The sequence below is a fragment of the Aplidium turbinatum genome, chromosome 12, assembly GCF_918807975.1.
Source record: "Aplidium turbinatum chromosome 12, kaAplTurb1.1, whole genome shotgun sequence".
NCBI lineage: Eukaryota > Metazoa > Chordata > Ascidiacea > Aplousobranchia > Polyclinidae > Aplidium > Aplidium turbinatum.
In genome coordinates, this window is record NC_137483.1 from 12,964,096 (window position 1) to 12,989,686 (window position 25,591).

At 37.5% G+C, this 25,591-nt stretch overlaps 2 protein-coding genes across 2 annotated transcripts; both read right to left on the reverse strand.

Moving 5' to 3' along the window:
- Nucleotides 1-615: 615 nt before the first annotated feature.
- On the reverse strand, nucleotides 616-18,323 carry LOC145780897 (organic cation transporter protein-like). The gene is made up of 14 exons (XM_082592554.1): nucleotides 18,181-18,323; nucleotides 17,286-17,405; nucleotides 16,404-16,530; nucleotides 14,952-15,055; nucleotides 12,270-12,424; nucleotides 11,525-11,649; nucleotides 11,157-11,342; nucleotides 9,626-9,717; nucleotides 7,096-7,178; nucleotides 5,496-5,645; nucleotides 4,024-4,132; nucleotides 2,617-2,735; nucleotides 1,535-1,655; nucleotides 616-1,260 (listed from the first exon to the last, which is right to left on the reverse strand). The coding sequence occupies exons 1-14, from the start codon at nucleotides 18,321-18,323 to the stop codon at nucleotides 1,173-1,175; spliced, it is 1,722 nt and encodes a 573-aa protein (XP_082448680.1). The 3' UTR covers nucleotides 616-1,172.
- A 2,057-nt stretch (nucleotides 18,324-20,380) lies between these two features.
- Nucleotides 20,381-25,513, reverse strand: LOC145780509 (uncharacterized). Its single transcript, XM_082592127.1, has 5 exons — nucleotides 25,415-25,513; nucleotides 25,097-25,177; nucleotides 24,418-24,492; nucleotides 23,173-23,271; nucleotides 20,381-20,489 (listed from the first exon to the last, which is right to left on the reverse strand). Exons 1-5 carry the CDS (start codon nucleotides 25,446-25,448, stop codon nucleotides 20,467-20,469), a joined length of 312 nt encoding a protein of 103 aa, XP_082448253.1. The 5' UTR covers nucleotides 25,449-25,513; the 3' UTR covers nucleotides 20,381-20,466.
- Nucleotides 25,514-25,591: the final 78 nt, after the last annotated feature.

The following is a 25,591-nucleotide window of genomic DNA, read 5'->3' on the forward strand; positions in this document are numbered from 1 at the left end:
AAGTTTTAGGGGGTAGGCTACGGTGTTGCGTCTCCTTTTTCGACAGTCTGTGGATATTCTTTCTTGAAATACAATTCGTAAAATAACGTTTTCAGAAGAGTATTTTTTCGGTGTTATTGCATACAGACGAAAGGATTCGGGACTTTTAGCCTATATTACAACTTTCCCACGAAGATATGGTTTTCCGCTGTGACCAACTGTGGCCTATGTTATCGCAATACGCGCAAATAAAAGCATGATTATTATTTTGTAAAAAGCGTTTTTCCAACATGCAGTCACAATAGCTCAACAAAAAGAGAAAAGTTGAGTCCGTTATTCTAGCATCTCAATTGTAAACAATTTCCATCATATTGTGTGGAAGCATTTTTATGATCTCGTTAAAGTTTATCCCTATTGAAGAAAGTTAAAGGAACAGCAAAACCTTCTTGGGCTAAATCTAATAAATAAATTTGTTTTGATTTTTAGCCGAAACTTTTATTGCATAGACCTGTAATCCAAGATATGAAAAATTCTTCAAACGCAAAAAACTATTGCACTTTATTTATGTGCGAAATCGCTCCAAACACAATTTACAAATAAAATCAATCATTTTATACATAGGGATGCCACATAATCGAAAGACCTGGATCGACCCTGATCGCCAAAGTCTGTGTGAGATTCGGCACACAATCATCATCTGTTTCTCTTTTTTTTTTCAGTCGCATTGTAGCATTTGACAAAGCAATCGAAATTGGACAAAAAACAAAACAATCATTGGTCCTTAAATTAGCCCATTGTGTTAGGGCCTTAGGCCAATTAAGTTCATTCCAGGATGCGAAATAAACCCAGTACCGTATGCATTTTTCTACATAAATTTTGCATTAAATTTTTTATATATACAACGTTAGTTTTATTGACATCAATTCAATCATAGGCTACTGTAATATTTGGATTGGCATTGTTAATGGCCCAATCCTCAATTAGGACAGAATGCTCAATTAAAACAGAGCGCTTTAAAAGCAAAACATCGACACAGTTAAAAATTGGTTAAAACCTGACATCATTTTGGGACAATCGTTTGAAAAGCATTTTTCAACGTTTCATTGATGTCTAGCAACCCAAAAAATCACCACAACGTATAGGTTACAACAGTAGCCTAAGTTCATGATTAGAGCTTTGCACTGCAGTTATCTTCAAAACGCGTGTTCAGCACACACCACTGAAGGCGTTTTTTCAAAGGTTTTGTTATCTTGTCCATTGGAAAAACCGGACGAAGTATTTCTGCAATTGAAAAAGTACAATGTAATCACTCCAAATTCACAAAAAGTATGCAAGAAAAACAACAAAAGTTATAGCCTACTACAGGCTACAGCATCGTCCATAGAATAACTTAATACTGGAGCCATATCATTTTAATGCTCTGTGGTTGTTGCTTTTCTTAAAATAAATAATGGCCAATAAATTTTTATGTACGGTAATAAAAAATAAGATGTGCGAGAAAGAAGATTGGCAACACTTTAAGTAAAGATTAATAGCTAACACTTGGATACCGTACTTTATTATTTTATCCTTTTTATTTCCATTCATGTAGAATTCTTCAGCTTCAGGAATAGTTTCCATCATGCAATGGCCATTTGTTTCCGGAAATCGCAAAGCTAACACTCCGGCTACAAGACCTACAAATTAATGCAAAACGAAAATCGTTATTGATTTGTCCGTTCCACCAAACTGTTGAGCTGTCAGTGTGGTAACATTTTATTTAGGTTATTATTTAACGTACAAGGATGGTTTATGTTTAAGTATGAGAATGGTTTGTTATTAAGGCTGTCTAACTGCCTGATGAAATTTATATTTATCTAATTTAGCTAGTTTGGCTATCTGACTCCATTATCTAATTTCCACACAATTGTTATTCGAATTATAATTTTAAGTTATCAGAAGGTGTTCGTATAATGTTGTAGGTCTATAACACAATTTGAATTTAAACAGTACAGAATAATGAAATTACATGATCGTGAAACATTATCACGAGTTATTACATTTTAATTAAACAAACAATTTAATGTTTTTCTGAGAGCTGAACTGGTCTAACTGAGCTCTGCTTGAGCTGGTCCGATTTGATAGAGCTCTTTGTCTAATTGAGCTGGTTTGATATGTTAGAGCTCTCGTCAAAGGACGAACAAACCATTTTATTGTGTGCGCCCTTTTTTCTATTTTCTTTGGGAGCAGTTGCATGGAAAATTACAGAAACTTTAGTAAAAGGCAGGAAAACTTATATGTTGAAATAATGGATCGCTACATCAGCAAGCACCTGCAAGTAAAATTTAAGACTTTGCAATTGCAAAATTTTTGTTCGATTTACAATAGCTAAGCAGTACAAAAGGCTTTCAAAGTAAATTCTATGCATTTGTAATTACATTTGGTAAACAAAGTGCCCGTGAACTGAACTTTTAGACAGGAAAACTTCTGTTAATACAAATAAGTTAGCGTGAATAGCCTAGTAGCCTAACTTTAAATTTGTAACTCACTGTTAAAATTTATTGCCCGTGGGGCCACAAATAATAATTGTTTAGCCTATGTGTTATTCAACTTGGCTTTGCATCGGTCCAAAGGTCAAAGAAATGATCAATATCTGACCTAAAACTCCAAAAATGGTGTTGGGAAGCCATTTCGTGTAATCCTGCAACGAAATAATATAAGGAGCCACAATTCCAGCGATTCTTGCTGCTAGTGAACCCAAGCCGACTCCGTTGCTTCTGCAATACCAATTTCTCAACATTACGATGATTATGGCAATCAATCAAAAAGTGTTGCAAAATTGGGAAAATGTTCAGTTATTTGAGAAAATTGTAAATTGTTTGTTAAAAGTATTGCGTATTTGCAAACACAAAAGTTGAACAAATTTTATTTTCCTACGCCACGATATGGATGCGGTTCTGACCAGATCTTTGCCGGATAAAGTAGTTGTCTGGGAAGAGGGTAAAGGTTATGTCTTCAAAAGTTTGTCGGGTTAGCCCATCACAAAAGATAAGAGATCTACAGACTACAGTGGATACAAGCTGATTAGTCTGCATTAATTAAGCTATCTATTTTGTCTATGTTTTTCTATTTTGTCTTGTTTATTACTTTTTTTATTCATAAATAAATAAAAAATTCACTTGCCTTTTTTCTCTTTGTTTGTTTTTTCTAAATTTTCTAAATTCTACTGAGGTGTTGCCAACGAGCCATATTTTAAACTGATTGTCCTGCTTTGGTATCATGCATGTTATAACGTCCGCGTTCTGTCGTTTTATCTTTTTTCTAGACCTCAGCTATGGCACCAGTGGCGTATTTAGAAAGTTTGTTAGGGGGGGGGAGGGGAAAGACATTGTGTCAGTCAGCCGCGTAGCGGTGGACTGGCGGCTGGAGGCCAATGGTGGTCTAGGGGTAGTACCTACACACGGGGTAGTCTCAACGGTAGTACACAGAAAGCTCAAATTTGGTGAAAATGGCTGCTAATTGGTTCAAATTTTGTCTACTTGGGTTAAAATTATACTTATTTTTTGATCATTAGGGGGAGGTCATCGCCCTTTATCATCCCCCCTAAATACGCTACTGTTTGGCACACAATGTTTTCCGTTGTGATGGTTAAAAATAAAAACAAACTAAACCGATTTTTTAGCCAACAAGAGAAAATTATCAGCTTCTTAGAATTAAAAAATCAGTAGCTTCTCTTATAAACCTCTTTCTAATTCTTATAATAGGCCTAATGAACTTTTATTTTCACTTCGGGAGATTTCAAATTATGGTACCGGTAGGCTAAATACGAAGTTGAAGTTGTTAATAATAATCAAGAAACTCTAAGCATTTAACTCGGAATCTTTGCATAAATGCAAAAATGGGAATTGATTTGTAATAAATTATTTCCTTAACATTTACGGTTGTGATGGTTCTAGCCTACTCCACCAAAAAAGTATGAATTGCAATGACACTTATGAAATGTTATGAAAAATAAACTAGGCTACTAGGCCTACCCTACCTAAGTTAAAGCAAACTATATCTCACCTCACCACGGTGGGATATAACTCTGTTGTGAAGTTATAAATAACAGCAAACGATCCAGAAATTCCAAACTTAGCAATGAAAGCAAACACGACTCCAAGAGTGATAAGTGCTAAAATGTGAACATTTTGTAACTTGTGTAACCGTGGTTTGGTAAAGTTATTCCTATTGACAAATCAAATCAACAAGGCAATCCCAGTGTTAGCATAAGCTACAAATACTACAGACCTATAGCTTTAATTCAACACACATTTTTTGTCACATGACATTACATTAGAAAAAAACAATTACGTTCACTGTGAACCAGGCATGGAGGAACCAATTTAAAAGTAGGTGGGCCCAGAGGCGCAGCAGTCAAAGTCAATCCAACATCTGGGGGGAAAAGCCCCCACACTCCCTATAACATTGTTGCATTCCTAATACTTTAAACCGTTTATACAATTGTGTTTTCATGATTGCTTTTCGTGCCAACAAGCGAAAAATTTTCATTTGTGGACCCAATTTGGCCAAAAAAATCACAAAATTGTTAAATTGCTGCCCATAAATAGTGGGCTCAACAGAAAAGTTTTAAGATTGGACTTCATTATTGAGCTATCAAAGTTAATCAAACTATAGTGTGTATCAAATGAGTGAAGGCATTTTTTTTGAAACTCCCTCTCTGATTTTCTGTTTTCGCTAGTTTTTCAAAGAAATTTGGCTTTCAAAAGTGGGTGGGCCAGGCCCAACAGTAAGCCACGGCATTGGCGTAGCCAGGGGGGCGAAAGGGGCCATGCCCCCCAAATTTTTCAAAGTTTGGATTCCGAAGTTGAGCCCTTTGTTGAAAATATAATAAAATTTGTAGAAATTTATATGGTTTTCCAAGACATCTGGCTATTAACACCCCCCAGGACTTGTTTTAGATACACAGAAAAACACCAATAAATTTTGCAAATCGTAAATCGTGCAAAGTCTACGCGATTTAGGCCTACGCTTCTTTTAACTAATTTGTGAAAGCAATTTCAGAGTCGCTTACTCTGTTGGGTTTTTGTGTAGTTTTTGAGCTTTTGTGTAGCTGAGTTTTTGGTGTTCTCTAATTTTAGCCGCAGTTTTTGCCCGTTCGTGTGTAAGAGCTACCTTTAATAAGTTAGTAGCTGTTTATCTGCTAATAAATTTCATACAAATATTACCCTAAAAGTGTTTCCAGAAAGCGCTATAATCCATTATTTAAGTGCAAAAATTTTCCGGGGGAGCATGCCCCCGCACCCCCTAGAATACGCGTGCCGAAGGCACACTCTAACCTCTCACCACTTTTATTGCTTTCCTAACTCAACCCACCAGGATACGCGACTGCACATCAGGTGGCGATATCTTAAATCAAACATTTTGTCGTTTTCTTCACTTCATCAAATATTTGCTCCCTTCCCAATTTTTTTTTCTGGCTACGCCACTGGGCTACGGTAAATATATAAATTTGATTTAACAGTAGGCTTATATACTTTGATTCTCTGCAGCATAAACATTGACAATAACGCTTGCCAATAACCCGATTCCGGCCACCAGCATAAGTGCGGATAATAGCAGTCTTCTTCCTGTTTTATCCATTATTAGGATGCAAAAGCCGTAAGCTGCAATTTCAAATACACCATCTGAAAAATAAACATCGTGTTGTTGAACCTGTTCTATCAAAATATTCTTATGAAAGATAGGCTTATCTTTGAATTAACAATTAACGTATCAATAATAATATAAAAAAAACTATAGCTTATTGGAAGCACATTTCACTGCAAAATTAATAAAATTTTATTTCGTGATTTGATCACAAACAAAGCATCATTTGCAATATAGGCAAACAACCTATATGCAAAATAATTATTGTTCAAATGACTATAACCTATTTATAGTTCTATTTTAAACAAGCTGAGAGTTCTATATTGATGGTATAATATGCTGAATGGTTGTTGTTATAGACCAGTGGTTCCCAACCTTTTTGTTGTCACGGACCCCTTTGGACAAATTATTAATTCTGCGGACCCCTACCTAAATTTTTCCTGAAACTCAATTAACATACTATTGACTATTGTAATAATTATGCTACTCAACTACTGTACTGTGTCATATTGCATTGCCGCTATGACTCCTGCTGCGGCAAACATCAGGTTAAACTGTTGCTCAAATAAGAAAATAAATGAATTGTTCAAGAAATGTCAGCAGTATTTGAATATTAAGGTGACCCAAAGTGCCATGCCGAAACTTTTTCAACGTAGGCTAAGCAAATTTAATGAGAAGGCTGTTGTTGCCTTTCCTGAACTAAACGACTGAAATGTGGTTGAGTTTTTGACAATGCAACACGCATGTCATCTTCAACGTCCAAGTGATTTCGATGTTTAGTTTTTATTGTAACAAGAGCTGAGAATCCTGCCTCGCAAAGGTAAGTGGTTATGAATGGTAACAAAACTACAATCGCTTGCTTTGCCAAGAATGGGTAGGTTTGCAGTTGTGAGCACCAAAACACAGTTATTGAATGAAATTCAATGCGTAATAACTTTTTTGATCTGAAATCAATTAGGTCATCTTTACTGAGATCGTCATCGCTAATGTTGTTTAAGTCAAAAAGAAAAGGATTTCGAATCCATGTTTCAACTTCGTTCGGCAGGTGTTCTAAATTAAAATAACGATGAAATGAGATTTGCAGGGTTTCCAAATGTGCGCAAAATTTTTCTCTCTGCTTTCTATTACGGAACGTAATAGACGAGCTAATCCTGATTTGACTGTAATCGACATGCGTTGTGGTAAGTTTAAGGTCAATGTACACACTGTAGGCAGCAGCAGATTTATTTTAATGCATACCGGTACAGTTTATCCTCGAGGGCTTGAGCTTGACACATTTGCATTTAAAGAAAGAAATGAAAGTAAAAAGGTCGCTTTTCGTTTTTTTTTTTTTTCGAAATTCATCAAGGTAATCGCGGACCTCCAAATGCTTTCTCACGGACCCCCAAGGGGACCGCGAACCCCAGGTTGGGAACCACTGTTATAGACAGACATTGAGAAGTTTGTAGGTGTAGCCTACCAAAGCGACTTTTAATGAAAACTGCTTACTCAGAGTATTATTGACAAAAAGATCCCCAGCTAAAGCTCCAGCATTCAACGATACTCCGTAATACACCAAGCTGTTGACAAACCTAGAACGTTTAACGAAAGTTTATCATCATCGTCATTAACCCGTTTTTGATTATACAAATTACAGACCATGAGTTAATCTTCCTGTCGATGGTGTGGCCTATCTGTCAGTCGAGAACAAAGTCTTACTCTTCAAGGCTTGCGATCTAGTGTAGGCTATTGGTAGTGGGACTGGGTAGGTGGAGTCCAAAACCAGTACAAAATCATCATGGGTTCTTTTCAAGAGAGCTTTGGCCAGGATTGATCTTGCTGTGCAGTAAAAGTCATAGGCTACATTTCACCTGCAACATCAAGTCTGTGCTGCGATGAGCGGGTCCAAGCCATTTTAGTCCGCCCAATTGGAGGATTTCGGTAGCTTAATGTCTTTTATTTTGAGCTATTATATAAGAGTCTCAAACTAGATGTTATCTCCAGGCTTTACCAGGCAGGTCCATCTTATCATGGCCTTCTCGTTACGTTGTAGGAGATTGACTGTGTCCGTTAGTGTTGCACATATTTCAGAACTATAGAACATGACACTCCTCACACAGCTGGAGTAAACTTGATCTCTGATTTAACCAGGAAGTTGCTTGTTTGTGAGGATGAATCCTTTAAACTTTTTTAGGTTCACCTGTACCGTGTTATGGTTGCCAGTTCACACTCCCACTGTAAAACATAGTATCTTGACTACAATGTAACAGAAGTCAGCTTACCACGTCAAGTATGTCACCTTTAACCTTAAACTGGCTTTCTGGCGTACAGTCTATTGGTCTTGCTGTGCCCTTACTGCGTGGGCATGAGTATCGTGGGACTGTTTGAGAGAACCATTAGACTCCACTACAGTTCTTGCTGACCCAGCAAAAGCATTTGGTGGAGTTTTTTCCTGTTCAACTTAGGCATATACTGTACAAGTATGCTTTCCTGGTCTTCTCAGAGAGTTTAAAAGGTTAAGTTATTACCTTGGTCTTTTTCATGTTCACTCTTAGACTCTTTGCTTCCATGCTCTTCTTCTAGATGATAATTCTGTCAACTAATATCTCAATTGACGTGTTTATGATGGAAAGAGTATCAACGTACAACAGCTCCCAAAGGCAGCCAATGTGCAGCTCCAGTGAGAGAGCTTCCAGAGCAATGATAAAGGGCAGTGGGTTCAATATGCTATAAAGTCCTAATGCGCATCTAAAATCACCTACTTCCACTTTGAAAGCGTTACCGTACTGTAGCCTATCTATCTCTTACACGCACACGGCTCTTATAGCATCTAAATACCGTAGCCTACTTTAATTGTAGCCTACGGTCCGTACTACTACTAACCATTTCTCAACATTCAGCTTTTGCATGGCCCACCAGATCATCTTCTTTGACACTCGATTAAAGGCGTTTTTGAGTTCTACAAAAGCTACTGTACCGTATATAAAGAATTTTCTCCCCAGATGTGTGTTTTTCTTGGAGCTGACGGATGATGAAGATGGCGTCTGTTGTACCTCGGCCTGGCATGAAACCTAACTAGGTCGTCGATGCGCAATTGTTGCTTAATCAGTTTCTCCATCACCTCTCAAGTGTTTTCATAGTCTGATTGAACAGCTTTGGGTCTCTGTTATTGCCCCTATTCCCCTTTCCTTTAAAGATGTTGATGACGTATATTTCTTCTCAGTCTGCTGGCATAAGGCCATTCAGAACTGTGGCTTTCGCAAGATCTCAAATAATCGGTATTTCTTGCCTGTGGGCTTGAGCATCTATTACACTATTTTTGATGATTCAGTAACTTTTCTGACCCGCAATTTAATGACAGCATTTTCGAGCATCTCACTGATGATTACACTAGGATCCTGAAAGACAAGTTCTTTCCAGAGATCGTCAAGGTTCCAAAGGAATTCTACTTTAAGAAGTCGCCCATAGTGTTGTTTCCATGCAACTTTCTTTATTCCTTGTCGAATGAAAGTTTACCAGCGTCATTTTTATAAGTTTATCGCTAACATCTGGGTTGTCAGGACGCAATTGCTTAGCTAATTTGTAATCAGTCCCTGGCCTAATATATGAGTCTTGAAAACTCATTGCTTATGCTTCGCAAGACCAAACGTATTTTCTACAAGCGTCGCATCAAAACAACTTTGAGAACTACTGGCTAAACCAGGGGTGTCAAAAAATTTGTAACCACGGGCCGCACTTTGGCACCTCGGGGCTAAACTAATAAAATTTGTACAAAGAAGCAAAAGTAGCAGAAATAAACCTACCAGGTAGGCTATCATACACGAAGCAAATGGTCTGTGCAAATTTTCTACTTTAAAAGTAAAATATGAGCAAAAGGAGAACTCTATTACTCAAATGTTGTATTTCACTTTTCATGGAAAAAACTGCTCTTCTGACTTTATCGGTTATGCTACTATTCTGGTATTTGATGATATTACGTACGGTAAGCTAGTTTGTTTTGTCACGCAAGCAATGTTAACAATCTGGTTGCGCAACTCACCAGTTGAACATGATTTTCAGCGTAATTATCATTATTTCTTTTGTTTTGAACAAGTCGATGGAACTGTGCGTTCTGGTGTTTTCCACTTTTTCCTGCAAATCGTGTAGGTATTGATAACATATATAGCCTACTAGCAGTAGTATATCATGGTATCAACAGCAAAACAAAAAGTATATGTCACCGTATCGCTTATTATGCTAGAAAGCTATGACTCAGGGAAATCAAGATTGATTGATTGAATCTTTATCCTCAGACTGGGAAAGCTTCTTGCAGAGCTTAATCCTGGCAGTTTCGCATACTTGTAGGGGCTTTGAATCACTGGCGCAGGCCCGGTCACCGAGATTGACAGAGTGAAGTTTCCGATTGTTGAAGTCTTGTTGCCGGGGAACTATTCCATCCATTAGATGCCGCTGAATGGAGAGCAGTCCTTAACGTGCGTTGCTCAAGCGCACACCCCGAGAGTGGAACCAGAGCCGCTTGATCTTGAAGCTTCTTCGTTCCAGAAGTGACGCGCTAACCAATTGAGCTATTGGGGCGGCAATCTAGAAATTCCTGAGAAGTTCCTGAGAAATTCCTTAAAGAACATCTAGAAATTCTTGCTACGACGGTGTACGACCCAATTGCAAGTAAGATGGCTTTACTCAGAAAACAAGCGTAGGCCGAATTATAATGCGATTGGCAGAGTGAAATTTCCATCGTAGTTTAAAGTGTTGTTGTCTGAACTATTTCATCCACCAGGTGCCGCTGTATGAAGAGCAGTCCTAACATGAGGTGTTCAAGCGCACACCCCGAAAGCCGAACCAGCGCCACTTGATCTTAAGCCGGGCGCTCAACCGCTAAGCTAACGGGGCGGAAGATAATAAAAACGTAGTTTTTATTTGCTGGTCGAACGGATTTTCTTCTCTGTCACATGGTATACGATAGCAATTGGGTAACCACTTAAACATGACAATTCCCTGTAAGACACCGCCAACCAATTAGAAGATATGTTTAAGTGACTACCGTTCAATCGTGAGTTGTGACCACTCTAGCATTCAGCCAGAGAGTTGATCCTAGTTTGAACTTTGTTTGGTAATTAGAGAAGAAAAAATACTTATGACAGAGATGGGAATCGAACCCACGTCATTGAAATGCATCCACTAGCCATAATTTCTTTTTTTTTCGCGCAACGCTCAGTTCTAGCTAGCCTTAACCCACTAGAACACGCTGGCTATGGCGCAACGCTCACTGATTTAGCTTTCTATCAGAAAAGTTTGCGTTTTTCCTGTGTTTTACCTGTAACTTATGATTGGTCCAATGATTCATTTGTCTTACCAAAAGTTTTTATGTTTAAGTGCCTACCATAGCAAGTCTGGAAACTATGACTTTCTTTCAATTCGTGGTACCTATAACGTTTTGGCTATATCAGTGCTCATAAACCATGAAGTCTATGTCAAACATATAAGTTGTTAAAAAAATAGAAAAGTTCCACCCTAAGTTGGCTAACTTGGTTGTTTAAACGCCATTTTCTTGTTTAGTTGCATTCACTTACAACGCTTTCTGTTTTCAATACTTCCTTCCATGTATTGTCATCGAGGTCAACGCCATTCATTCGTTCCATCACTTTGACTACTTTCTTTCCTTTTTTGAGTTTATTTTTATTAAACAACCAGCGAGGGGACTCGGGGATGATACTTGCAAATAGAAGAAAAGGAGATACAACGATGGTGCATATGAGCTGGAAAAGATTAAATATGGAAAGTAGATAAAAAAATTATAAAAACCTTGACATCAAATTTAAAAAAATTCACATTAATAAAGGTGCAAACAAAAGCCAACCACATAATTGTTATACGTAGCCTAGCCCTAGACGATGAATTGATTAATTAATTATGATCTAATTCTAAATAAGTAACTTGCCATTATTTCATGCCAATTTCTCCAGTGGTAAGCAATTCCTCCCATGATCATATAGCCAACTGCAAAGGTCGCTTGAAAACTTAATCCACAGATTGTTCTCCACTTACCGGTGACTATTTCCATTGCTGAATACAAAAAGAAAGTCTTTTCAGCTGAGGAATGATTACGTGTACGTTTATAATAAAACGCTGGATTGTTTTAGGTAATAAGTTGCTTTTTATATGTTAACTTTGAGTTGCAGATATGTTAGTAGGCTATGTTATGTAGGCCTATCAGTATGTGCAGTAGGCTAGATATATTTTTCAGAGCATTTGTTTTTCCAAAGCATCTTTTGTAATAGGGTAGATAAAGTTTGGCAGAGGGTTGTACCGTCTGATATCACAAGTATATAAATCCAAACCTCAGCGGCTTCAACACATTCATTTTCAAACATGCACAAATACTAAATTACTAAAAAATTTACATTGCACGCTTTCAACACATTATCGTGTCCACACCAAGAATAACAACGATAGAATTTATCTACAGAACATCAAAAGAACACACAGTAAATACAACAGTTAGAGAATGAACTTATGTAAAGTAGAACAGTAATCACACTTTTAACCAGCTCAACCTCAACATTGCCACATAGCCTAAGCATTAAAAATAGAAAACTACACAAAATAGCCTCATGACTATGAGATCTGTTTAGCACCGTTTTTGTGAAGTGTTATTATTAATACTTAGCATTAATTTGACTTACTGTATACAAAGGCAGCGATAGATGTCCCAAAACCGAATAATGCAGTGCCCATTCTTAAGACAATATACAGTTCAACTGAATGGATAAAGCTCAAGCCGCACATGCAAGCCAATGTCAGTGCATACGTGATAATGCATGTTGGCTTGCGGCCGATTCTGTCATGATACAACAGATAGCAAAATAAGGATTTTACATGAGTATGGCTACACAGCACAGTTTTTTCGTCTTTTAATGTTTTAGGCATCTGCCTATCTTTAGTTTGAACCAGTGGCGTAGCCAAGGGGGGGTTTTGGGGGTTACAACCCCCCCTTTGGCACGCGTGTGACGTCACGATATTGAGAATGATGCTTTTAGTCTCTCTATGCTTGAGAATGATGCTTTCAGTCTAAAAAAAAAATTGCCCAATTTTAAACAAAACTGCATTAAAAGAGCGAGTTTTGCCAATACCAAACATTCCAACATCTCAGCCAGGAATTAGCAACAAGAAAACATAGAGACTTAGCTTTATTTCCGAAAAATGCCGAAGAAAACATGATCTTATTCTTTTGCTATGCCACCGGACAGCACCATTTTGCAGGAGTATTCATACCCACATTTTTGTTGAAAATGCTCTCAGAATGCACCAAATTCAAAGTAATTTTTCAAAATTTTCGGAGGGGAGGATTTCTTTGACGCCGCTGGGTCGGCAACCCCCCCCCCTCCTTTCAAAATTCCTGGCTACGCTACTGGTTTGAACCATGGTCTGATCGTAAATTGCCGGTTCTTGACGTTTGTCACATAAAGGACACTTGTGTGCAATGTGCCACCATCACTAATTCACTATAGCCTACTGCAGCGGTTCTCAACCTGCGGTCCGCGGACCACTAGTGGTCCGCGGACATTTGCCTGGTAGTCCGCGTGCAAAGTCTGAAATCGTTGTTTTTTAACCCTTCAAATCTATTTTTGATCAGGTCATCAAAGTTGTTAATTTTATCAAGGCTCATCCACTGAATTGTCGTTTCTTTGCTTCATCATGTTCGAATAAGGATCTTGATCATGAACAGCTGTGATGCATACTCAAGTTCGCTGGTTTTCAAGGGGAAAAGTGTCAGACTGTTTGAGTTACGTGATGCTGTGAGAGAGTTTCTTAGAAAAGAAAATCCAAGCTTGTTGCTCATTTCAACGATAGCTTTTGGGTTGCTGTTCTGGCTTACCGAGCTGACATTTTTAACAACTGAATAAACTTAATTCGTCGCTTCAAGGAAAGCAGACAAATTTAATTACCCTCAATGAAAAATTGTCTGCTTTTACGAAAAAACTTGATCTTTGGAAGACAAGATTATTGCAATGTAACTTTGACATGTTTGATCAATTGAATTTGTACGAATTCACTGAGAAACCACAAAATGCTGAAATGAATAAACAACTGTTAGATGAATTTTATTTCTGACCATAGTCAGTCACTGCAAGATCAATTTAACTTTTACTTTGGTGATTTCAACGCTCAGAATTTTTCGTGAGTTTCCAGTCTGTTTCTTGCACACATTGATTCATTAAACTTATCAACATTAGAACTGAACCAATTCATTGAACTGACCTGTGACACTACTTTGAATATGTTGCATCCGAGAATGAGCTTGATGAAATTATGGATACAAGCTGAAACTTCACACGAGCATCCACAACTGTCTCAGAAAGCTATGAAAATAATTTTACCTTTTGCGACATCTTATCTTTGTGAAATGCGGATTTTCTGCACTGGTTACAATAAAAACAAAGTATCGTTCACGACTTAAAGTCGAAGATGAACTCCGATTGAGTCTTTACGTATTACTCCTCGTTTGGATGTATGCTGTGCTCAAATGTGCAAGCTCAAGGCTAGCTCTAAATTTAGCATTCTTTCTAATACTAGCTACTGTTTATGACTTAGCAAGCAATAAGTGTCATTTGTTCGTTACAAGGGGAGGAGGAAGGGGAGTAGTGGTCCGTGACTGAGACACAATTTTTTAAGTGGTCCTTGAATCTCAAAAGGTTGAGAACCTCTGGCCTACTGTATTATTCGTGGTGGTTGTTTAAAATACTCGTCTCCATGGCTGCTAAGGTGAAGGGAAGAGTCTCAAAAGGAGAATACCCTTGGGCCTCTCTTTATCTAAATCCGATCCTGCCCTTTCCTCAACAAATCTGATTCAAACTAATTTAGTTTAAATCAAGGGCTCATCCAGTAAGTATTTTTAAGGGGGTGGCGATTTTACCAAAACAAAATAATAATACGGGCTACATTAATACAACCTTACAAAAAACACGATAGTTCCAGTTACTTTTCTATGCTGTAGGAGGGCGATTGCCCCCAACCGTTCCAATAGATCAGGCCTCTGCTTTGGATATTGAAAACAAGAACATGATAAAAAAAAGTTTTTAGGAGAAGAATTTGCTTTGAAGAGAATAGTTTGCTTAAATTCTCTACTACTACTGAGTCTGTCCACCTGCAATCTACAAATTTGCGCCTAGATCGGATAACAGCACAATCAGCAATAAGAAATAATGGTAGCAGAAAGAGATAACTATAACCTTTTTGGCAAAGCGTAGGTATATTGATATATTATTTTCTATACACAATCTTAAATATCTACGATTTTTACATATGTACTATGTAGTTCACAAAAACGTGTAGGCTATTGTTCAAAGCAGAGTAAAATGACTTACGCATCGCATATATTCCCAAATATGACAGACCCGATCAACATTCCCACGTAATACATTGATGTAGACAGGGAATTCAAGTAACTTTTGTCACATACCATGTCAAACTGTAACATAAGTTTCGTATGTGTTTTTCCAATTATGTGAGGATGGAAAAAAGGTGCACGGTCGATTGGTCGACAGACATTTGGTCGACAGGACAATTGGTCGACAAGACAGTTGGTCGACAGGACGTTAGGTCGACGATGATTCATTTTAGGGTTAGGGTTAGGGTTAGGGTTAGAGTTAGAGTTAGGTTAGGGTTAAAGTTAGTTAACTAACCCTAACCCTAAAATGAATCGTTCTGTCGACGTAACGTCCTGTCGACCAACTGTCTTGTCGACCAACTGTCTTGTCGACCAATTGTCTGTCGACCAATTGTCCTGTCGACCAACTGACCGGGTACCGGAAAAAATACGCTCTCCCAATGGGCAATAAACGATTAGCTACAATAGCTAGCCTACAAACTTGTGTTTACCACACTCTTGGTTGACCTGATACGTTTTTGTACAATTTGATGCTATTTTGTTGCATTTATGTTTTTTTTTTGTTTTTTTTTTATAAAAAAGTTCAGTCTGCAGGCTACAAGTAGGCTTAAGTAGGCCTAGGCCTACATGGCGAGCAAGCAATTGCCCCTTTAGTCTATAAGCCAGTTGTTTCTTGTTTGATAATATTAAAAGAAAAGTGTGTAGGCCTAATAAGAAAAAAAAACGCGATACCTTAATCACAGTGGCAGCAAAAAAGTGAAGACAATGACATTCATGCCACGCTACGCTTTTCTGATGTGTTCCAACAATAGAATATCGCTTTCTGCATCTTTTTAAAGAAAGCTTTATGAGCAAGGCTACCATGCCTTATTTATGAGATTTGTCCTTGAAGAACTACATCTTAGAAAATATTACTGTCCGTGTTTTTAAGAAATGTCCTTATTTTCGAATTGCGCTTTTATGTTATCTTATTTTCATTAATAACGTCAGAGTTGTATATAACACGTTTTTCCATAATGCTGAAATGGATAGGCTAGTAGGGCCTATATAGTTTCTACAGACATCTCTGGAGCCATGCTTCAACGTAGCAGTTTCAATCAAAAAGTCAGTGAAAAGCAATACTTCGAAAAAAAAGATTGACTAAGTAAGTCAATGTGCCGCGATAAATTCCGAAATTCTTAAATGTGGCTTAGTACAAAAACGTTTGAAAATCGCTGGCCACCCAGACCGCAAAATCCGTCATTTTTACATTGATTCAACGTGTGCAGACGTTGTATCAATGCAAAAATGACAAATTTTTGCAATCTGGGCAGTCTGGCCTAGATATCCCGGCACTGTAAGTCAATAAGCTTAATGAAAATGCAACGATGCACTTTGTTTAAAACTGCAGCCTATTTAGATTAATGAATGTGTAAGCTACAGCACTTACCTCCGTAATAACAGTTTCAGTAAATAGTGAGCGATCGTAGTGATATCCTTGATCACAAACAATCGACTGACTTGATGTGTTAACACAAGATGTGTCCACTTCGCAAATGCTCAAGTTATAACCATATCTGCAATGTTTGTCGGTTTATTTTCTGGGTGTTATGTAGTCTAGGCTTACTGCGTAAATAAAGTATAGGCTACCATAACGCCCAATTTGTTATGACACAAGTTAGCAACAAAATAATTTTTTATTCCACCTTGGTTGTTGGTTGCACCGGTATATTTATTAACTATGGTTGCACCCGTTTCTTTTTGAAAACTTCCACAAAGCTACGGGTTTTGACATCCTTTGACTTTTATTATCATTGTTTTTAGAGCTTTGGTAGAGAGTTTGTCTTGTTGAACCATAGACAACAGAGCCGTGTAACGTAGCGAGATTTAACATATTTCGGTTTCTTATAGCAATGTTTACAGAAAACAAAAATAAAAAAGTAGATTGAAACAAATTCCAAACGTTTTCGACTCAACGCTCAACAATTTACACGAGAATCTCAAAGGTCACTGCATTAAATGGGATGTCGAAAATGTTTGAGATTTGTTTCAATGTAATTGTTTGTTTTTTGTAAATTTTACTATAATAAACTGAAACATGTTGAATCTGATTGCGTTAATGGGCTTCGTATGCTTATAGTTCATAATTGCTTTTATTGAATTTAACTTTCGTTGTAGGCCAACTGTAAAATCCAAAGGCAGACTATGCGGTTTTGGGCTTGAAACCTGGTTACATTTGGCTTGATATGAAACTTTCTACCTCAATTAGTAAAATTTATGTTATATAGGCTAGGCTACTTTGAATAGGTCAACTCATTGCACTTAAAATAACCTGTAGCATCCATCGTAAATTTCTGTCGAAGCATCTTCGTGTGGGGTGGTGAAGTTTAAAATGTCAGCCTCAGTCAAGTTTGGATATTCATTTTTGTCGTCTAGTGGTGAAACATTGCATCTTAAAAAAAGAAGAGCAATTTGTTGCTGATGAGGATCAAGATCCTGCAGTTGGTCGAATGACAGTTCATCAAGCGGCAGTTTGTCTAACGAATGTTGGTCAAACGACAGTTGATGGAAACTGAACGACAATTTATAGATTTAAGAAAAGCGTACGGTACAAGGAAATCATCGCTGTTTCCACGGTATTTTTAAAAAAGCGAAAATGCTAACAAATCATGTCCGCCCAGATAGCTCAGTTGGTTAAGCGATTGACTTCATGAACGAAGAAACTTCAAGCTCAAGCGGCGCTGGACGCTTGGAATGTGCGCTTGAGCAAATGTATATCAAGGACAGCTCTTCATTCAGTGGCGCGTAGACGTAGTGGATGAAATGACTCACAGACCACAACACTTCAACAATCGGAAACTTCACTCTAACAAATATCGGTGCCTGCGACAGTGGTTCAAAGCCTGTGTAAGTATGCAAAACTGCCTTTTCAGTCCGAGAATAAAGATTCCCTCAATCAATCAATGACGCAATAAGGGGCTATCACAATCATTCCGCCGTTGTCAAATTCTCTCATAACAGTAACTTTTAGGAAACCTTGCATTGGTAACTTGTAGAGCAAAAGTTATTTTTAGTTAATTGCTGAATCGATGTAGGCTAGTGGGCCACCAACGTAGTCTAACTTGTTTAGCTGCAGACCACTATTAGGCCTACAATGGATTTTCATAACGCCTATGAATGTATTGGGCCTTGAAAGCTACTGTAGGCTTATTTAGTTGCCTACTCACCTATAATCTGGCTGATATGCGATGAAAACAGTCGCTAATCCGTTGAATCCAAACGATATATTATAATAACAAAAGGCAAGAAACACTAAAATTTGATATTTTCCTTGGCCTAACTTGCTCAGAATTAAATCAAACTCCATCATTTTTAAGTTTACTAAACAAAAAGTTTAGATACGTCAGATTAAGCTGTCAGGAGACTACGCAATGCACCAATAGCAACTAAGGAATAAATGCTCCAACAGTGGATTATTTACGAATAAAGCAAATCGACCCATATCGACCGATTAAGAAGTTTAATTGTAGGCCTAATGGCCTAATCTATTTTTTCTCTTATGCACAAACCTCAATTCGCCTATAGGCCTACTGATTGATAGATGAATTACCAGTACGCACAAACTGACTCTCTGTTAACTGTTTAGAGCTAGACGGTTAGCTTGATAAAATGTGCTGTTGGTGCATCTGATCCTAAATCACATCTTCCGACCACAAACATTGAACTAGGAAAAGCAGCCAGTGAACTACCTGTTCTAAAATATTATAACTGATGAAAATGTAATATTTTTTGGCTATTTGTTTGAATCTTAAACCACAAGCTCAGTTCGGCCATTGACAATATTTCTTCTTTTTCAGAGTAAAGTTCGCTGTGTTGTAGGCAGTCTGCATTCCACTCGCAAGCAGGCAATTGTTGCAGCGCTGTCGCGCCACAGGCTAACAATACGCGCAACAGAGTCGTCGCCTACAGAAAAAAGGTAGGCTAGTACGTGGACGTCGCTATAATAGCTAGTATAACAAACAAACGTTAGTGTAGGTTTAAGCTTAACTAAAAAAGCACTCGAAGAGTTAAATCTTCAAAACAAGTTTGTCAAACCCGATAATATCCTCGTCAGCGAATATCTAATGTTTACTCACTGATTGAATCATCTGGCACAGTAGTTTTAAATTAAATGCAACTAATTTTGATCAAACAATTTGCTGACACATTCGAATATTTTGGACTCTTCGCAAACACGTCATATTATTAATCGAAACGAAATTGGTTTTCTTTGAAAACAAAACTAAAACGAAGAGTTTAGTATTCAAGCGAGGTAAACTATTATTTCGAACAGGCCAGAATGAGTAAGCCAGGGTCGTAACCTTGTCAGTTGGGGCCCGATGCAAACATCCAATTTGGGCTCCCAATTTTTTATATGCTTCCAGTGAAAACTCATGCAACGCTTCTATTATTTCACCGTTTCTCCATTGCTCATTATTATACAGTAGGCTATGACACACGCCTTCGCATGATGAACTGTACTTTCATGAGTCATGACCTCGAATTTGCTGCGATAAATATCTCAATCCTATTGTAGTTTACAAGTTTGTAGTAGGCTAGTAACTGTAACCTAATTTTAATACAAATAACCTTTCAAAACACGTTTGCCAAATTCACGAAAATCAAGAAGCCCTGGCGGAATTTCACATATGTCTTGCAAGTTGCGAGCTTCACACAAACTTGCTGGATTGTGCCCACACAAAGAACTCAAAAGTTGGACAGTGATACCTCTATAGAAGGCTGCAAATTTTAACCCTTACAGATTTGTGCACATTTCAAAATCGAAATGAAATATGTCCCAAATCTGGATCGATTCAGAATCTTTTTTATTTTGGTTCAGCACAACAGCACGTAGCCTACATCAATTTATACCCAGTAAATCGTTTATAAGTTGGTCCAGGGACTTTGTGTTCACCCTGCAGTGCATACATATATAAATGTGGTGCTGATAATAGGATGACAGCGAAGGACCACAGGCCAGGGTCAACTAAATCAGCTGCCACCCTCATACAAAAAAAAGCTACGGAAAGTGGCAATAACATTATATGTGATTGTGAGGTAAGCGCCGGACTCGGAAAAAGATCAAGCGAAGTGCGCTTGAGCAACGCATTTCAAGGGCAGCTCTTCAGCGACACACCGTGGATGAAATAAATCGAACCACAATACTTCAACAGAACGTTTGAAGGCCATGTCAACCTGGGTGACCAAGTCTGCGTCAAAGATGGAAAGTCTTTACGGTATGCAAAACTACCAAGATGGAGCTTCTTAAAAAGCTTTCCAAGCCCGATGATGAATATTTTCACATAAGAAAAACGATATTAGCCTACTTCCTTTTTGGCCAACAGCTGCTTGCTAAGGCTAATAAAGACAACGAAACAGCGAGCATAAAACACTAAAGGGTAACAGTTTATTTTCAATATTCTAGAGAAAAACACACAAATAATAAGCAAACAATAAGTCATCTGGATTTGTCTTTAGTCTTCGTCTCGTGTAGCAGCTGAAAATAACATTGAACGTTTTATTAATAATTTATAATAATAAAATAACATTGCACGTTTTATTAATAATAATATTTTATTAAGGTATTATTATACTAAATTCTTTAAAAATCCAGTTACTTTTCACCGTAACAAATAATTTTCAAGCGCATACAATAGTCTACCAATCGTCAACGATAAAATGTTCTTTCATTCAGAAAATGCTCGCATGACGGTTGGGCAGTGACGATCGGTGAGGGAAAGCAAGGAAAGCAGTGCTTACCTTAGCAAAAACTATGCAAAATATAATGACTGAATTCTAGGTTTAACTTCTTATTATCTTTATCACGTCTATTTTAACTTGAAAATTACTGTATTCGTGACTAGAATTACTCGCAACGCTTGTGAGTAGTCTTAGTCCCCACCAAACCGCATGTCTTGCCTATAAATGCCAACTGACGCAAACGCTTCTGTCAGAAACAACTACTGAAGCTCCAGGGAAGCAACTATCAAAGTTGCTTTCCCAGGTTCAAAAATGTCAAAAAACGCCTTCGTTTCATCCAATCCTCGATCGTTTTGCAAAACGTCACCAGCTGCTTAGCCAATCAGATGTGTTATGGTTATGGTAGGTTAGTTGTGCTTTCCCAGTGACGTCAATGCGTACATTCGCTGGAGCGACTAGACTAACTCGTCAGAATGGCCTCTCGTCACGGTACACGCACAGCATCATAATGCCAACAAGCTTGTTGCTGTTTTTTGATGTCTCCTCGCCATGTACTTTAGCCTACTGTACTAGCTTTCATAGCCATGCCTTTGCCCTTTTTACAGCGTTGATATAACGTTACTTCGCCAATGAACGTTCAGGTGCGGATGCAATATTTAGTTTGTTAAGCTTCTATACGCAGGAGGCAAACTTATCCAGCTTTTTGTACAAATTGCTTGCGGTTGTAATGTTTAGGCCTAAGTGTTAGTTTTTGTAGTGTAGGCTTAACTGAATATCTGAGAATGAACATTCATGACGAATTAAACATTTAGACAACTATTATTCCATGTCTAACACAGGATTTTGGTCCTGCAACGTTAAAATTAAGATTGTTCATGACTTCTAAACATTAAATGGATGTATGATCACGACATAGGCGAAGCACAATTTGACAGATTTTTATTTTTGATTTGTTTTGGAAATGCTCTCAGAGCGCACCAAATTGGAAGTGTTTTTCAAAAATTTCTGGGGGAGGCCCCCCAGACCCCCCGCTGGAAGTGTTGCCTTCGGGCTTCGCCCGACGGTTACGCCCTTCGTGCCTACTACCTTGCTGCAGCATATTTCCAAGTTGCTTTCCCAACGGTTTAAGCCACCGAACGTCACTGCGGTTGGGTAATATTGCAACCAGCAGTAATATCGCACACCCCGAAAGTCGAACCAGTGCCGCTTGATCTTGAGTCCGTAGCCACAGAGCTAACGGGGCGGAAGAGAAGAATTCGAAAATTGAGAAGTTTTCAAAACATTTCATTTTCCACAAAAGTCTTTGCTCTTTTTTTTTTTTTATAACACAAATGAAATAAAGCGTTTTGTGCATAAAGCGCTTGGCCACCACAGGCCATGCGAGCTATTATCGCTAAAGGGTGTTTCAAACATAATACCGTAAAACTTGTCAAAAAAATGAAATCTTAATCCAGCCACAGAAAACATCGCGTGCTGTACACGTAAGCTCTACAACACATGTCGTATGCAGCGCATGTGCACTACATTCATAATCTTGACTACATTGCAATTACATACAAAATCATCAAAATTTCGATTTTTTTAACCAAAAATGTAACATCGATTAGATTTACTCGCCAATGTTATAGCCATGACCAATAGCAACGGTGCAGTTGATAAGGCCTACATCTTTTGACTTACCGTAGGCTTAGTTTTATCGTTTCTGTTCTAGAGTAAACTTAAGTCAGTAGCTTTCAACCAGGGTTCCGCGGAACCCTAAAGTTCCGCCAGTAAGTCTAGGGGTTCCGCAAGTTTACATTCAAATCCGAGAAATAATAAAAATTTTATGAGAATAAATGTAATTTTTTAGTTTGTATTTTTATCGTAGCCTACATAAATAATCTGAACATGAGTATTTTAATTTTATTTTATTAATCAAACGATGTTTTTTGCATAAGGCAATTAAATTATTGAACAGGGGTTCCTCGAGCTATTGGAATGTTTCATTGGGTTCCGTTCCACCAAAAAGGTTGAAAACCACTGACTTAAGTTATCATGGTTTAACGCAAACTCATGCAAATTTTTTTTACACCCTCACGGTCTCACCCATAAAGAGTTTCTGGGTACGTCACTGATTACAACCCCACAAGCAAACACTGATTTGCTCGCTGGATTAAGTGAAACGTATCACTTGTATTGTATCGGTATAAAGAGGAGCGCGACAATTTATCGGACCAATTCAACCCGCAAAAGTTGCCTTTTTACATCACTGCAACGTCGTTAAAGATACAAAAAGACAACTTTCACTGATTTGCGAGCAGCATATGTATTATGTAAGAACAGGTTTCACCGTGACCTGCTTCTCAGAAAGAGTTGATCCTCATAGTCTTAAGTCACCATGTTTGGGATGTTATAAACATTTTACTGTATGTTTAATGACTCTTTGAAAACTGAACACAATAGTCAACAAGACAATCTCCAATTGAAAAAAAAGAACTTACTTGGGTAATGCATGCACGTTTTTATATTTTTTTCACACATGTCATATCTCCTTTTATACCAACCATCGTTCAAGTAAAGTGCTGTTATAACAAAAGGAACTGCAAAAAATGAATGTCATGGTTACTCCAGAGACCTTGTGTTATGTTCCCAAAAATCTAATATGTTGGGTACATGAATCCCTGGTTGGGTAGCACCATTTGCAATTTGCATTTTTGCGCACAAAGAACAACAGTTGATTATATAACAAGCTGCAATTTACATTTTAAGCCCCTTCCAAAAAATGAAACCACATTTTCAAAATTAGCACGTCATGTGATTGGTTTTGAATCTTTATCCTCGGAATTACAAAGCCTTGACAGGAGGAGATTCCTGGTAGTTTCGAATAAAGTCAAGCAACAAGTAATCTTATAGTCATATTTTCAGAATATCAGAAAAATATCAAGAAATTTCAACTAAGATTGTGTGCAATAGTTCAGGTAAGCCTCAATAGGTGCTCACAAGTTTCTTGAACACAACATGCAACATATTATACTGTACCGTACGGTACGGTACAATAATCTCACTTTCCAAGCCTACATTCACGGGAAGGGTTAAAAATAAACTACTGTTACGGTTGTTTATAAAGCAGATATCACTGTAACTAGGTTTTAAAATGCATGCCTACGGAGGCTACGGTACTATGTATCTGTTCAGGTATGAATGGATTCACTGTGGGTGAGGTAATCCTTTGACTTAGAAAGCCTCTCCTGGACCTACCGTAATCCAAGCAATTATGTATAGACAATTGGACATGGTTGACTGGTTGTGCAACAGACAAAATCTAATTGTTGAAGTTGACAGCGCATTGTTATGTATTTGCTAACAAACTATTCAAGCAAATATGTATGTGTCTGAACTGAGAGCCGTTGAAGAATGCTGCTAACAACCTCAATATCAAACTTTGCTTAACCCTATCCTTTCTTCAGTTGCAGAGCTGAATGTCGATTGATTGAGCTAAAGAAAACGAATAATTGAAAATGATACACATTCATCTTGTTTTCTTGACCTCTCTAGGCTCTTTCAGGCCACTGCCATGTTTGACATGTATTGTCATTGCTGTAGTGGCCAGAAGAAAAATGTGAACTAAGGTGTATGCAAATGGCTACATCACCCATATTCATAATATAAAATTTACAGATTCGAAATTATACTATAAACCTGCAGCATATCATCAAAATACTTGGCAGAAGTAACAAAACACTCACGTGTAAAGCAAAGAGTAAATGCAACAACTTTCTCTCCATCTGTATACATGAGCTGCCTCAAGTAACGTCCAATCTCTGATCAATATAAATTGGGTGTAAAATATACATAAATTAATATGCAACCACCTACATTACCACCACAATGCATTTATAATGGCAGGATTCTTAGACACAGCAGATTATGATTACAGCTTTAAAAATATGAAATCATCAACTGTATATTGATAGCAGCTTCCTTCAAGGACAAAAAATAGCAAAGTAAAATAAATGAGTGCATAAGCAAAAAAAGTAACGAAAGCTTTTGTGCTGTCTTCAGCCATATCTGAGAAAGGTTGTAAGCTAAAATACATGTATTATATATCAAATGATCAAAATGCTAGCATGCAGTGTAAAGATGGCAAGCTAGCATGTCATTAGTCAACTAACTCTACTGTAGAAAACATTTTTGTTTAAAATATATGTTTCAAATCAAGATCGAAATGTTTCGTTAGTGCATGTAAAATATATTTGAATTTCAAAACATCTTTGCATTAATAAACACAAAAACTACAATGGGTATTGGGTAACTGATAAGTTTTCCAAAGCAGATAGCTGAATACTGAGTATAAAATAAACATCGACCAGTATACACACTAAAAATGTTCAACAATAGCCTAAGTTTATAAAGCAGAAATTTTACCATGAGGTTGAGCTAATCCACCAGCAAACTTTGGCTTGTACCAGTCGGCTTTGCCTCTTGAAGTCCTCATTTGAAAAATTTCTATAAATGGTTACCAAAAATTATATAAAATATACCGTATCGATTCATCTGTCTTCAAATTTAACTGCCTGTCTTGCTTCATGATAAAAAAGTTATAAAAGTTAATCAAAGAACACAACATTTTCTTTTAATTTCAAAACTTTACCAGTGTGTAGGCTATCTTTAAAAAAAAATCATAATAGGCAAAACATACATTGGAACATTATAAAGTTTAAATGCATTAACTTGTATACTCACTAATATTACGAGTAATCAATCTTAATGAAGACATGATGGCCAATGTCCAAACAACTTTCAAGTATCCACAACTTAACCTATTACCGTATGTCTATCCTTTAAAATAAATATCAGTTGATGTGAAGTAAAATAAGAATTTATACAAAACAACTTGACTAAGGAAAAGGACATTTTATC